Source organism: Monodelphis domestica, chromosome 1, assembly GCF_027887165.1.
Source record: "Monodelphis domestica isolate mMonDom1 chromosome 1, mMonDom1.pri, whole genome shotgun sequence".
In the NCBI taxonomy this organism is placed as follows: domain Eukaryota; kingdom Metazoa; phylum Chordata; class Mammalia; order Didelphimorphia; family Didelphidae; genus Monodelphis; species Monodelphis domestica.
The window spans coordinates 431,716,036-431,731,257 of record NC_077227.1 but is presented as its reverse complement, the minus strand read 5'-3'; the positions used below and the strand labels follow the sequence as shown (position 1 = coordinate 431,731,257).

The window sequence follows — 15,222 nt, the reverse complement described above, 5'->3', positions numbered from 1 at the left end:
TTCCATTTTTATCATGTTAGTGATGTTACTTCAGAGTTGTTTTAATTTGCATTTCTCTAATCAACATTTATTCAGACTATTTTTCACATGACAAATAGAGAGCTTTGGTTTCTTCTAATAATGCTTTTCATATCCTTTGTTGTCATTTAGCCATTTTTTCAATTGTCCCTGCAGTTTGTGATCTCATTTGGGGCATTCTTGGCAAAGATACTGGAGTGCCATTTCCTTGTCTAGCTCATTTTACAGATGAGGAAACTAAGGCAAACAGGGTAAAATGACATGGCCAGGGTCACAAAACTAGTAAATGTCTGAGGTCAATTTTCAATTCAGGAAGATGATTATTCTTTATTCTAGACCTAACATGCCATCCACTGTGCTACTGTAAAATTTAAAATTGTATTTCTACTAATAAAAATATTATATTTTATGAGGTTTATTAAGGATTATTAGAAATCAAGGAATAAAGAAGATACAAAATATGAACCACGTGCCCATGGCTGATTAGTCAATTCAGAATCCCTGCACTTAGCTTACTTACTACATCTTGCAATGGAAGAGCAGAGCATAGAAGAGCATCGAAGAGAAGAGAGGTAGGCATTACTGCCAGTTAAAATACTAATTGTGATCTCGCCCAGGTGGAGACTTGGGTGAGATTATAGGGAATTCTGGGAAATACCAAGGACTTCTGGGGATTGAAGTCTAGGTTTCAAATCTCCATTTTTACATTTGCCCTGAGGCCTGAGGAAGACTAGTCTCTTCAATGGGTCTTGTAGACATACCAGCTAGGAAATTACAATAATTTGAGGATAAGAGGAAAAGAGAACAAAACCAACAATTGCTAGATGCATTGACAAAAAGGCAATTAGGGGGCAGTCCCCTTTGGCATAAGAATGTGCATTCAAAAAAATGCATTCAAACCCCACACAGTTCAAATCACCACATCCCGAAGTTCCCTCTGGATCTTCTGGTGCAGCATGTTGTCTGTGGAAGCATCTTCTTCATGGTGTCTTCTCCAAACAGTTCAGTTTTTAGATTTGGAGAGGTATCATGTTTCTTAACCTAAAATTACTCTCAAAAGGAACTTAAACTTTGCAATTTAAAATAATATTTATACATTCCCACCCCACCCCTGAATAGGGTGATTGAAAAACACAGGGATCACTCAGGGATACATGGCTGAGTTATGAGGTATATGAATCAATTGGAAGAGAAGGAAAAAAACATCAAAAAAATCCAAATAAATAAAATAATTTCTGGATGAAATATAGACTATCAAACTCTTATGTGTAAAAATTCCAAGTAAAGGAAAAATAAATCTATAACAGGTCCTTGAATCAGGGTCCAATTAAAATGATATAAGCAATTAAGCATTTACCCAGTCAGTAGCCAGGACTACAGAAAATTGCCTCATTATGAAAAACAGAAAAGGGACTAGATTATAGGAGCCAGGTAGGAGCCAAATTTTGGTAGTCTGTAAGTATTTTCTACACCTTAACGTATGTCAAGCATCGCAACCTCAAGTCTCACTCTAGGTTCAAGTCCTTCGTATTGGCTTAGAAGTGCATCAATCCTTCCTGGATTGGCTTCTTCTTTTTTTTTTTATCTCTGTGCTCTTTTGACACTATTCAGTTTAATTCTGGGCTCCTTTTTTTTTTTTTTTGTATTCTCTTGTCCTGGAATCAGACAGAATTCATTAAGCAAAGACCCATAATTTTTTTTAACAATCAGTGGCATCATTTTTATAATCTCAAGCTTTGGGGACATGCATTGACATTATAGCAAATATATTTTAAACTTATATTACTGCAAAATAAAAAAAAAGTTAAAGAAAATCTTAATACTGGTGAAGTGTGCTTCAAATTTAAAAAGGAGAGAAAAAATAAAAAACTGAAATGGTATATAGCACATGCAAGCAAAATATAATAATAAAAGAGTTTTTAAAATTGAAAAATATAGCTTATCATTGTTGGCACACTGTGTCAGCTAAGGAAATATAGAATACCAGGTTTTCTCACCAAAAATGAGATCCATTTCCTCTTCATACCTGGCCATGATCCACTGTGAGTGCAAGCAAATAAATTTCACAAGGTAACAGTTTTGTTTTGTTTTTTATAAAGAACAGAAGTATCACATGTAATACACATTCAAAAAGGTATCAATATCCCCCAAATTCACAATAGCCCAATTAATTACAATAGCAAACAAACCCACTATCATATTTCACATAAGTTTCTCTATGACATAAAAAAATCTATGAATTGATGGATATTTGTCACAATTTTTACAGATGTTGCAAATCTTTCAACCTTGGCAAATAAATTTTTAAACAAAATAAAACTTATTTGGATCTACGACATCATCAAAAAATCTAGAAATCATTCTGGTGGAAGTAAAGTGAGCTGAAGAGTTATAAATGAGAGATGCTCCTCTTTTGGGAGCCATTCAGGGGTACCATGTCCTGGGATTAACTTCCCTGCTCCTTTGGTATGAGACTGTGATATCCTATCTCTTCACATTTTTATAAATGTGGGAGATGGGGATTATAACTGTATTTCACTTCAGCTACTAAAGTTAACCTTACATCCTGTTAGAGGCAGGCAAAATGATCAGAGTTGTTAAAAAAATTTAAAATTCATGTCTAAAAAACCCTTAAAATCAATTTGAGACATTTAGCTCATTAAATTTCCAAAGTTTGTTATACAATTGTAACCAGTTTGATGAAGTCCATTTTTCCTCTATGTGACAATTTACAAAGTCAAGATAGAAGAAAAAGCTGTTTTTATATGGGCTTATTCAATAATATTTGTTCAGTATAGTTATAGGGGAAAAGCAACAGAATATAACAGTAGTTAAAACCAGTACAGTAAAATGATTCAGTGTAACAGAATAGTATTGAATACATTAATATATGAACTTAAACCCAACAAAATTAAATCTTAAAACATCAGCGAAATGCAATAAAATACAGAGATTTTTATAAAACATTGGAGTCCAAAAAGCCTTAAAAATATAACCTCCAGTCTCTTTAAAGTTAATTTTTTTTTACCCATTGAGATGTCAGAACTATGGAATTGGTTCCAAGGCAGAAGACTAGTAAGGGGTAGGCAATGGGGTCCAAGTGACTTGCCCAGGGTCACACAGTTAGGAAGTGTTTAAGGCCAGATTAAAACCCAGGACCTCCCATCTTTAGGCCTGGCTCTCAATCCACTGAGCCACTGAGCTTCTTCCCCATAGTGAGGGTGCGTTTTAGGCATCTCAAATTGGGCAGACCCAGGCAAAGAGTTGCAGGGAGATGAATTTCTCTCCTGAATCTCAGGTGAGATAAATAAAAGAATCAGTGCACTCAAAAGATATCCTTTGAAATATGCCATGCTTGTAATCAACTTCCTGTTTGGAAAAGTCTCTTCCTTCTCCTTAACCCCCCCCCCCAGGTCCCCTGCCACATGGAGGCTAATTGTAGCCTAAGGAAAAATCACCCCTTTTTTTACCAGCTGGTTTTTTATTCCAAAGACAAAAGGAGAAGCTACTAGCAGCCTGGGCTTGGGTCAATGAGGGATCTAAGTCAGAGGCCAGAGTTGCTGGGGCCAGGTCTGGGGCTGGGCCAGGTGAGTAAGATTTCTGGAGGTCAGGAGCAGGAGCAGGAGCAGGAGCAGGAGCAGGAGCAGGAGCAGGAGCAGGAGCCAGAGTCGGGCTGGCAGGGCAGAGAGCAGGTGAGCGATTTGGGTCAAGCAGGTCCAGAGTGGATGACTGGAATGAGCTGATTCAGACACAGCTTTGCAAGGGTAGGTGAAAAACCTTGGCCAGGGAAACATGGCTTAAAAAATTATCTAGGCTATCTTTAAAAAAAATTGAGACTTCCAGTCAAGATGGCAACTTAGAAGCAGCAAAAGTTCAGACCTCTGAAAACCCTTCCTTACCGATCACAAACTGAATGCTCCTAGGGCACTAAAATTCAAACTTAACAACAGGACAGAGGCGGGAAACCCTCCTTTTGGATTCAAATCAAAAGGTATGCCCCACAAAAGCCAGAATCCTAGAACACTCTGGTCTAAGGGGAAGGCAGAAAGAAGGTCCCAGGATCCCTACCCCCCAACCCAGAGCGCTGAGCCCTCAGCAGCAGCAGGGACCTCAGGGCCAGCAAAGGTGCTGTTCTGAAGGAAGTCTCACCAGAGGTTGTTGCCTCAGGGCATATCCAGACCAACCCAGCTGAATATAATCCCATCAGGAGTCCTCAGAGCTCAGGGAGTCCAGGACCTCCCCAGACCCCTTAGAGTGCAGGGCCTTCTGAAAGGGCAGGAACCTCAGGGCCAGCAAAGGTGCTGTTCTGAAGGGCACACCTTGAAAGTAACCTGGGCCAGTTTCAGGGTGTCCAACACAGAAGGCAGGGAAGCAGCCTGAGAGAGATGGAGTGAGCCTGTAGCCCTGTGGCTGGGTCCTTCCAAATGAGTCTCACTGGAGGTTTGTGCCTAGGGGCACATCCAGATCAACCCAGTTGAACCTAATTCCATCAGGAGCCCTCAGAGCTCAGGGAGACCAGTACCCCTTTCCCCCTAGAGTGCAGGGCCTCTGAAAAGACATGAACCTTGGGGCAGACAAAGGCACTGGGGTATCTTGCAGACAGTGCTATGCCAGGCTCAGAGCATAGAAGTAAGGTAGCAGAGAAACAACTGGAGAGATCTGAATACCCGAAAAGCTGGCAGGCAGGTGAGGGCAGACCCCGGACTTCCCTGGGAAGACAGTGCAGCTACAGAGAACGGGCAATTTGCCTGGGGCTAAAACCTCAGATCATCAGACAGATACACTAAGAGCCAGTCCTCCTCACTCAGACTTTTGACTGGAAAGGGGAAGAAAAACCATAGAAATGGCAAACAGTGCAGAAGTGCTACAGCCTCCAAACACCAAGAAAAGCAAGAAGAAGGGGGTGATTTTGGACACATTTTATGGAGCAAAAATACAAAATACAGAGGAGATAGAAGAGAAAACACAAGCAAATGCTCCAAAACCTTCCAAAGGAAATGGAATTTCTCCACAAACTCTTGAAGAAATTATTAAAAAGATGGAAGCCTTCTGGCAGGAAAAGTGGGAAGCAATGTAAAAGGAACTCAGCAATCTGAGAGACCAAAATATGCAAATGCAGAAACAGCTCAAAGTCTCAAAAACAGGTCAGACCAAATTGAAAAGGAAAACCAGTCTTTAAAGGACAGAATCAGGTAACTGGAAGATGATGATCTTGCAAAAGAACAAGAATTAATAAAGCAAAGTCAAAAGACTAAAGAATTATAAGATAACATAAAATACCTCACTGACAAGGTGACAGGCCTGGAAAACAGAGGAAGGAGAGACAATCTGAGAATCATTGGTCTACCAGAAAAGCCAGAAATAAGAAGTAATCTTGATATCATAATACATGATATCATCAAAGGAAACTGCCCTGAGATTCTAGAACAAGGGGACAAAATATGCATTGAAAGATTTCACAGTGACCAGGGACACCTAAGAGCTTTACCAAGACTTGTCTTCCCCTCCGGGGGCCCAGATCTTTCACAGAGTGGCTAGAGTCCTGTCTGATTTTGTGACATGCCCAACAGAGGGCAAAAAAAAATATATCTGTGTCTGTGTCTGTTTGTCTGTCTGTCTGTCTGTCTCTGTTTGTTTTTCTCTCTCTCTTTCTTTGTTTCTCTCTCTCTTTTTCTCTCTCAGCTCTGAGCTGGCACCAGAGATACCAGGTCACACACAAATTAAGCAACAGCTGAGGGCAGTGTTATTATAGTAGCCTAAACTATCACTGGGAGGCCATGGAAACCTATCACCTTTCTTCTCTTCTACTGTAAAAACTCTTTTACATCTCTTTTATGGCAGTTAGCTTACCCCATTCTACCCATGTTTTCAGGGATAGTTCAGGAGGTATATAAGTTTTACGTTCATCTAAGTTGATATAATCTAAGGAAAGGAGCCTGTGCTCTCATCTAAAAGTCATCACAAATATTCTATTCTATCCTGAAATGGTAAACAGAGTCCCTTCTTCTTTGTCACTACAAACTCTAGTGTATTAGAGTTATTCCTCACACTGGAACATGACCCAGATCTTCATATACAATACAATACAATACATATACAATACAATACAAAAAGGCAATACAACACACTCCTGCATTCAACACCAGCAAGGAATCTTCTGTATTCTCCTTTTAACTAGTTGTAAAATTCCCTTAACATTTTTTCTCTGCAATCTCTGGAAAGTACCATTGTTGATTCATTTACCCCCAAGGTCTGTTGCCACCTTGTAGGTGCACTGAGCTGCACTGTATTCCCACCCTAGTGAGACAGACTTTCCCTATTAACCTTCTAAGATTATGGATAGAAAGGAGATAGAAAATTATTTCATCTCATCCTTTTGTTGGTCCTGCCACTCTAAGATTGATTTTGAGATATTATTTTAGAATTGTTTCGAGGGGAGTTTGGGAGAGCTCAGGCAAGTCTCTTCCTTTACTCTGCCATCTTGGCTATGCCCCCTTGACCTCTTATTCTTTTTTATCTTTTTTTAATTTAGAAATTTTTTCCATCTTTACATGATTCATGATTCTCTCTTTCCCTCTCTCTGCTCCTGGAACCAACAAGTAATTCCACTGGTTTATACATGTATCATTGTTCAAAACCTATTTCCATGTTATTAATATTTGCAGTAGAGTGATCTTTTAGCATCAAACCCTAATCATATGCTTTTTTTCTGTGTTTCAGTTCCCACAGTTCTTTTTCTGGATGTAGATAGCATTCTTTCTCATAAGTTCCTCTGGATTGTCCTAGGTCATTGCATTGCTACTAGCAGAAAAGTCAATAACATTCGATTGTGCCATAATATTTCAGTTTCTGTTTACAATGTTCTCCTGGTTCTGCTCCTTTCCCTCTGCATCAATTCCTGGAGTTCTTTCTAGTTCATATGGGATTCTTCGAGTTCATCATTCCTTTCAGCACAATAGTATTCCATCACCATCTGATACCACAATTTGTTCAGTCATTCCCCAATTGATGGACAGCCCATTGTTTTTCAGTTTTTTGCAACCACAAAGAGCATAGCTATAAATATGTTTGTGTAACTTTTTCCTTATTATCTCTTTGGAGTACCAACCTAGCAGTGGCTGGGTCAAGGAATAGGTGTTACTTTAAAGCCCTTTGCACATAGTTCCAAATTGCCCACCAGAATGCTTGGACCAATTCACAACTCTACCATTAGTGTCCCAATTTTGCCATATCTCATCTAACATTTATCACTTCCCTTTGCTTCCATACTGGACAGTCTGCTAGGTGTTAGGTGATACCTCAGAGTTGTTTTAATTTGCATTTATCTAATCAGGAAGGATTTGGAACACTTTTTTCATATGCTTGTTGATAATTTTTATGTCATCCTGTGAAAACTGCTTATTCATGTCCCTTGACCATTTATCAACTGGAGAATGACTTGATTTTTTGTAAATTTTACTTAGTTCCTTATATATTTGGGAAATTAAACCTTTGTCAGAGTTTTGTTATAAAAACATTCTTCTAGTTTGTTGTTTTCCCTCTAATTTTGGTTGCATTGGTTTTGTTTGTACAAAACCTTTTTAATTTGATATAATCAAAGCCTTTCATTTTACAATTTGTAATGTTCTCTATCTCTTGTTTGGTCTCAAATTCCTTCCTTTCCCACAGATCTGACAAGTATACTATTCTATGTCCACCTAATTTACTTATAATTTTCCTCTGTATTTGTCACCCATTTTGAATTTATCTTGGATAAGGTGTGAGATGTTGAACTAAAACCTAAGTTTCCCTGTACTGTTTTCCAATTTTCCCAGCAGTTTTTGTCAAATACTGAGTTCTTGTCCCAAACGCTGGGATCTTTGGGTTTATCAAACACTAGCTTGCTGAGGTCATTTATCCCTAGTCTATTGCATCTATCAACCCTTCTGTCTCTTATCCAGTACCATATTGTTTTGATGTCAACTCCTTTATGCAACAGTTTAAGGTCTGGTACTGCTAGGCCCACCATTATTCACTTTTTTTTCATTATTTCCCTTGATATTCATGATCTCTTTTTCTTCCCAAGGAACTTTATTAAAATTATTTCTAATTCTTTAAAAAAGTTTTTGGGTTGTTTTATAGGAATGACACTGAATAGGTAGATTAATTTGGGTAGGATGGTCATTTTTATTATGTCCACTCATTCTACCCATTAGCATTAAATGTTTTTCCAGTTATTGAGATCTAATTTTAATTGTGTGAAAAGTGGTTTGTAGTTGTGTTCATATAATTCCTGTGTTTATCTTGGTAGAAAAATTCCTAAATATTTTATGCTTCTCTTTCTAACCCCTGCTGCTTAATTTTGTTAGAAATATATAAAAATGCTAATAATTTATGTGGGTTTCTCTTGTACCCTGCAACTTTGCTAAAGTTGTTCATTATTTCCACTAGCCTTTTAGATTATCCATCTGCAAAAAAGTGATAGTTTTGTTTCCTCATTGTCTACTTTAATTCCCTTCAATTTCTCTTTTACCTCTAATTGTTACTGCTAGTGTTTCTAGTACAATATTAAATAATACAGGTGATAATGGGCATCCTTGCTTCACTCCTGATCTTATTGGGAAGGTTTCTAACTTGTCCCCATTGCAGATGATACTTGCTGATGGTTTTAAATATATACTGTTTATTATTTTTAGGAAAGGCCCTTCTATTCCTAATACTTCTAGTGTTTTCAAAAGGAATGAGTCTTGTATTCTGTCAAAAGCTTTTTCTGCATTTATTGAGATAATTATGTGATTTCTGTTGGTTTGATTATTGATATGGTCAATTATATGAGTGGTTTTCCTAATATTAAACCATCCTTGCATTCCTAGAATAAGATTTAAATTCATATCCAATAACTCCAAGTATTATATTTTATAAAGTTTATTACTAATCACTTGAAGTAGAAATAAAAGAACAAAATTAGAAAGCCCAAGTTAAAAACATATGGGTAAAATTCTCCTGCTCAACTCTCACCCAAACTCCACCAACGCCTTCCTGGGAAAAGAGAGAGAGGCAGAGCCCCACAAAACTTATAGCTTCCCTATGTTAGTACATTAGCATAAATACACAAGTGGGATACTGGGAAAGAGAGTCCTGGGGAGCAAATTCCAATTACACATTGGTATAAATCCCACCTGATCATAGTAAATAATCCTCATGCTAATTTGCTGGAGTCTTTTTGCTTGTATTCTATTTAAGATTTTTGCATCTATGTTCATTAAGGAGATTGGTCAGTAGTTTTCTTTCCCTGTTTTTGGTCTTCCTGGCTTTGGAATAAATTCCATATTTGTGTCATAAAAAGAATTTGGTAAGACTCCTTCTTTGCGTATTTTGTCAAATAATTTGTATAGTATTGAGTTAAGTTGTTATTTAAATGTTTTATAGAATTCACTTGTGAATCCATCTGACCCTGGGGATTTTTTCTTAGGAAGTTCTTTGATGGTTTGTTCAATTTCTTTTTCTTAGATGGGATTATTTCAGTATTCTTTTTCCTCTTTAGTTAATCTAGGCATTTTATATTTTTGCAAATTATTCACCCATTTCAACTAGATTGTAATATTTATTGGCATATAATTGGACACAATAGTTCTTAATAATTACTTTAATTTCCTCTTCATTAGATGTGAGATAACTTTTTTCATGTATGATACTATTAATTTGATTCTGTTCTTTCTTTTTTTTATTAGATTAACCAATACTTTATCTATTTTTTTCAAAGTACCAGCTCCTAGTCTTATTTCTTAGTTCAATAGTTCTTTTACTTTAAAATTTTTAAAATTTCTCCTTTAATGTTTAGCATTTCCAATTTAGTTTTTATCTGGGAACTTTTAACTTCTTGTTTTTCTAATTTTTTAAGTTGCAAGCCCAATTCATTGATCTCCTCCCTCTTGATTTTGTTGCTATAGACACTCAGAGATATAAATTTTCCCCTGAGTATTGCTTAGGTTTTGATATGATAACTCTTTATTGTCATTCTCTTTAATGAAATTCAAACTTATTTCTATGATTTCTTTTTTGACCCACTAGTTTTGAAGAATTTGATTATTTAGTTTCTAATTAATTTTAAATTACCTTTCCATGGAACCCTGTTAAGTATAATTTTTATCACATTATGATCTGAAAGTCATATTTATTATTTCTGCTTTTCTGCATTTATTTGCAATATTTCTATGCCCTTGCACATTGTCAATCTTTATATATATATATATATATATATATATATATATATATATATATATATATATATATATATATATATATATATATATATATATATATATATATATATATATATATACCATGTACTGCTAAGGAGGGTTTATGTTCCTTTTCATTCTGATTCAGTTTTCTCCAGATATATATTAACTCTAATTTTTCTAGAATTTCATTCACTTCCCTTCTTTCGTATTTATTTTTCAGTTAAATTTATCTAGTTCTGAAAGGGGAAGGGTTGAGATACCCTTCTATTATGTTAGTATACTACTACTACCTCTTACTATCTATTTCCTCCTTGACCTCCTTTAATTTTTCCTTTAGAAATCTAGATGCTATGCCATTTGGTGCATAAATATTTAGTAATGATATTATTTCATTGTTTATAGTACTCTTTAACAAAATATAATTTCCTTCATTATCTCTTTTAATCAGATCAGCTTCTACTTTAGCTTTGTCTGGTATCATGATTGTAATTCTTCCTTTTTTTTTTTACTTTAGTTGATGCAAAATAAATTCTGCTCTAGCTTTTTTACCTTGAATCTGTGTGTCACCCTGCCTCAAATGTGTTTCTTGAAAACAACATATAGTAGGATTCTGTTTTTTAATCCATTCTGCTATCCGCTTCCATTTTATGAATGACTTCATCCCATTCACATTCAGCATTATGATTACTATGTTTTGCTCTCCATCATATTATGCCCTTTAAATCCTACTCTACTCCCTCTTTCTAGTATTTTTCTCTTTGTCACTCCCCATTTCCCCCTCCCTCCAATTACCTTCCTCTTTCCTTGTATTATTCCCCTCTATTTCTCTGTGGGATAAGATAGAATTCTATACCCCACTGAATAGGGTAAGAAAGAATTATATACCCTATTAAGTATATTTGTTTTACTCTCCCTGAACCTTTCATGATTGATAGTAAAGTTTAAGCATTACCTGTCACCACCCTTATCCTCCCTTCTTTATAATGATTTTTCATGCCTCTTTATGTTATATAATTTATCTCATGCTATCTCTCCCTTCCCTTTTCTCTCAGTAAAACCCCCTCTGTTGGTCCTTGATTGTTTTTTTTATATATATCATTCAAAAGCATACATATCATACATACATATTGTTCCATATCATGATATTTACATATATATCATTTGATAATAATCTGCTTACTTCTCTACACTCTTTCTGAATAAATTCCTTCTATCTTCTCTACTACTAAGTAATTTTGGATAACTACAGAAATCCTCTTTCCATGTAGACTTTTAAACACTTTGACCTTAATGAGTCCCTTAAATTTTTTTTTCTTTCTTATTCACTTTTTTGGTCTTCTCTTATGCCTCATGTTTAGACTTCAAATTTTTTGTTTAGGTCTGACTTATTCCCCAGGAATGCTTGGAAATCTTATATCTTATTGAATGTCCATTTTCCTCCTAAAAGAATATAATCAATTTTTCTGGATAAATGACTCTGAGTTGTAACTCACATCTTTTACCTTCCTGAATATCCTATTCCATGCCTTTTAATTCTTTAATATAGAAGCTACTAGGTCCTGTGTGATCCTGATTATAGCTCCCTGGTATTTGAATGGTTTCTTTCTGACTGCTTGTAATATTATTTCCTTAGTTAGCTTGGTGGTTCTTGAATTTAGCTATTATATTCTTGGAAGTTGTAATTTGTGGATTTCTTTCTGGAGATGATCTGTTAATTCTTTCAATTTCAATTTTATTTTCTTGCTTGAGAATCTCTGGGCAGTTATCTTTGATAATTTCTTGTAATTGTTAAACAAGGTTTTTTCTTGATTATGGTTTTCAGATAGTCCAATAATTCTCGAATTGTCTCTCCTAGATCTATATTCTAGGTCAATTGTTCTTTCAGTAAGATATTTCTTGTTTTCCTCTATTTTTTCATTCCTTTGATTCTCCTTTGTTGTTTCTTGTTTTCTCGTGAAATCATTAGCTACTAGATGGTGAATTCTGATTTTTTAAGGCCTGATTTTCCTCTGTCACTTTTTGTTTCTCCTTTTACAATTAGCCGCTTTCTTCTTGCATCACTTGCATTTCTCCTTGCATCATTTGCATTTCTCTTTCCCACTGTTCCTCTACCTCTCTTAATTGTTTTAAATACTTTTTGAGTTCTTCCAGAATCTGTGTCCAATCCATATTTTTCTTTTGGATTTTGGGTGTGTTTCCTTTGCTTTCACTGTTCCCTTTTGTGTCTGTATCTTTCTCTTTGTCTCCATAAAATTCTTTAGTTATATGCTTTTCTATTGTTTGCTCATTTTCCCAATCTAATTATAGGTAACCTTGGGAGGATGATATGATGGTATGAGGGCTGAGCTCTGAGAGCCCCTTTCCCCTACTGATTCAATTGACCCTTGAGATGCTGATAGCTTAAAGACTTGCTTCAGGCTTAGATGTAAACTTTTGATCTTAATCTGATCTTGATCAGAACAGGGGCTAATCAAATTCTAGTCTAAGGCTTAGTCTCAAGATTTTAGCCTCATTGTGTACTTGATCCAATCAGGCACACCCTTCATTGTTCTATCTTGGAGCTCCACCCTGAGCTTTAGGCAAAAAGATCAGTACTTAGTACTTAGTACTATTATCCACCCCAAAATGTGAATTAAGTCCTTGTCCCAAGGCCAGACTAGAATTCCCTGGATTGGGACTCTGGTGACTTCTCCACAGGTTAGAAATTTCAAAGGATATGGGTTGACATACCTTTACTTGCTCAGGCAGGGTCTCAGGATCTGAATGATAGATTGGGCATAGGTTCCTGAACCTTGTACAGCAGATGTGGAATGAGAGGGTGTGGCTTGCTGTTGCCTTGGTCTTTGCTTCTTGCTTGGTCTGCTCTCCTCTCACCCTAGCATCCCAATTGTTCATTGCCTACCTTTTGTTTTTTTTCTTTTCTTGAAAGTTGTCTCACTCCATCTCCTTGTTGGCTCTTTCATTCCTGTATATGTTTTGTGGTAATATTTTAATCTTGGTTGGAGAGAATTCTCATGGTGGCACAGAGCTTCTGAATATTACTCTGCTATCTTGGCTCCACCCCTGGAAATCCTCAACATCTTCTTATTCTTAAGAATGTTTACATCATATTTTTCTCTGTCCCCTAAGGTTCAAGGAAGAATATTCAATGTCTGTGATAATGGCTTACTAATTAGACTATTTCTTGAGTCTTCTGAAGAAAGCATAATTCCACTTATTTCTCCACAGGAATAAATGAATCACTTATACATCTCTCCTTTCTATGTAGTGATATGACTGGTATACAATATGTACCATTCCATGGATGATTGGATGATTGAATTATAATATAAACATGAATTGAATATATTGAATATATCCCATATCAGACTATTCACTGTCTGGGGGTGGGGGTGGGGGAGAAGAAGAGAAAAATCTGAATTTTCAAATGTTAGAAATATATGTCAAAAATTGTTTCTCCATGTAATTGAAAAAATAAAGTATATATATATATACATATATATATATATATATGTATATATATATATATATAAATTAGTCATGAGTCGCCAGTTCTTCCAGGGGATTAAAGACTTCCAGGGGAAAAGAGTCAGATAATATAAAATTCAATGATATGTGAGAGAATCAGCTTCTGAAGACTGGTCTTCTGTTGGCTACATTCCTGAATGCCCTCTTTACATCCTTGTTCCTCAGGCTATATATGAGGGGGTTGAGCATAGGGTTTATTACTGCATAGAACACAGATGTAATTTTCCCTAGTTCTTTAGCAGACTTGGGTGTCATATAGTTGATGATTGCTGATCCATAAAAAATGATGACCACAATGAGGTGGGAGCCACAGGTGGAAAAAGCCTTGAGTCTTCCTGAGGCTGTCTTCATTCTGACCACAGAGACTATGATACAAGTATATGAGACCATGATCATAGATACAGGAAAAAGAAGAATCACCACCCCCATTAAGAAAATGGCTATCTCTGTGCTATAAGTGTCTGCAGATGCCACAACTAGAAGGGCTGGGGGCTCACAAAAGTAATGAGAAATCCGATTGTCTCCTTGATAAGGGAGGTGTAGTGTATATGCAGTGTCAACCACAGATGCAACAAGGCCACTGGACCAGCACCCAAAAGCTAAGAGGCCACATACCTTCTGTGTCATGATAAGGGGATAGTGCATGGGGTCACAGATGGCCAGGTACCTGTCATAGGACATCACACCTAATAAAGAACACTGTGTAGATCCAAAGAACAACACAGAAAGCAGTTGAACAGCACATCCTCTGAAAGAAATGAATTTCCTTCTAGATAACATGTGGATTAGAGTTTGAGGAACAATGGTAGTTGAGAAGCAGAAGTCAGCCAGAGATAAATTACATAGGAAAAAATACATGGGTGTATGGAGTTGTGAGTCAAGCAGAACCAAGGATGTGAGAAGCAGGTTTCCAAGTATGGTACCCAAGTAGACTACCAGGAACAGTGCAAAGAGCAGCAGCTGAGTCTGGGGGTCATCAGAAAGTCCCAGGAGGAAGAATTCAGTCACCAAGGTCTGGTTCATGTTCTCTGCTTCTTTATAATTGAATCAAGAAATAAGTCATATAGAGATGTGACCTAGAGAAGCAGAGAACCTTTGTTTGGGAAGGTACTTAAAAGTTACTTAGTGCAGGGGCAGCTATGTGGCTCTGTGGATTGGGAGCCAGCACTAGAGATGGCAAATTCTGGGGTTCAAATCAGACACTTCCTAGCTCTAGTGACCCTAGGCAAGTCATTTAACCCCCATTGCTTAGCTCTTACCACCTTTCTGCCCTGCAACCAATATACCATATTGATTCTTAGATGAAAGTAAAGAACTTTAAAAAAAGTTATATAGTTCAACTTTCAATAAATAATATTTGGCTTTGTATGTGATCATCAAAGACTTCCATTTAAAATAATGAACTATATCACAAGGAAGGTAAGTTATTGTAGCACAGCACTATTAGAAAATG

The 15,222-nt window shown here is 36.4% G+C and overlaps 1 protein-coding gene across 1 annotated transcript; it reads right to left on the bottom strand.

Annotated features, from left to right (window-relative positions):
- Nucleotides 1–13,865: 13,865 nt before the first annotated feature.
- On the bottom strand, nucleotides 13,866–14,792 carry LOC100617944 (olfactory receptor 2D2-like). The gene has a single exon (XM_003339607.1). It carries the CDS (start codon nucleotides 14,790–14,792, stop codon nucleotides 13,866–13,868), a length of 927 nt encoding a protein of 308 aa, XP_003339655.1.
- Nucleotides 14,793–15,222: the final 430 nt, after the last annotated feature.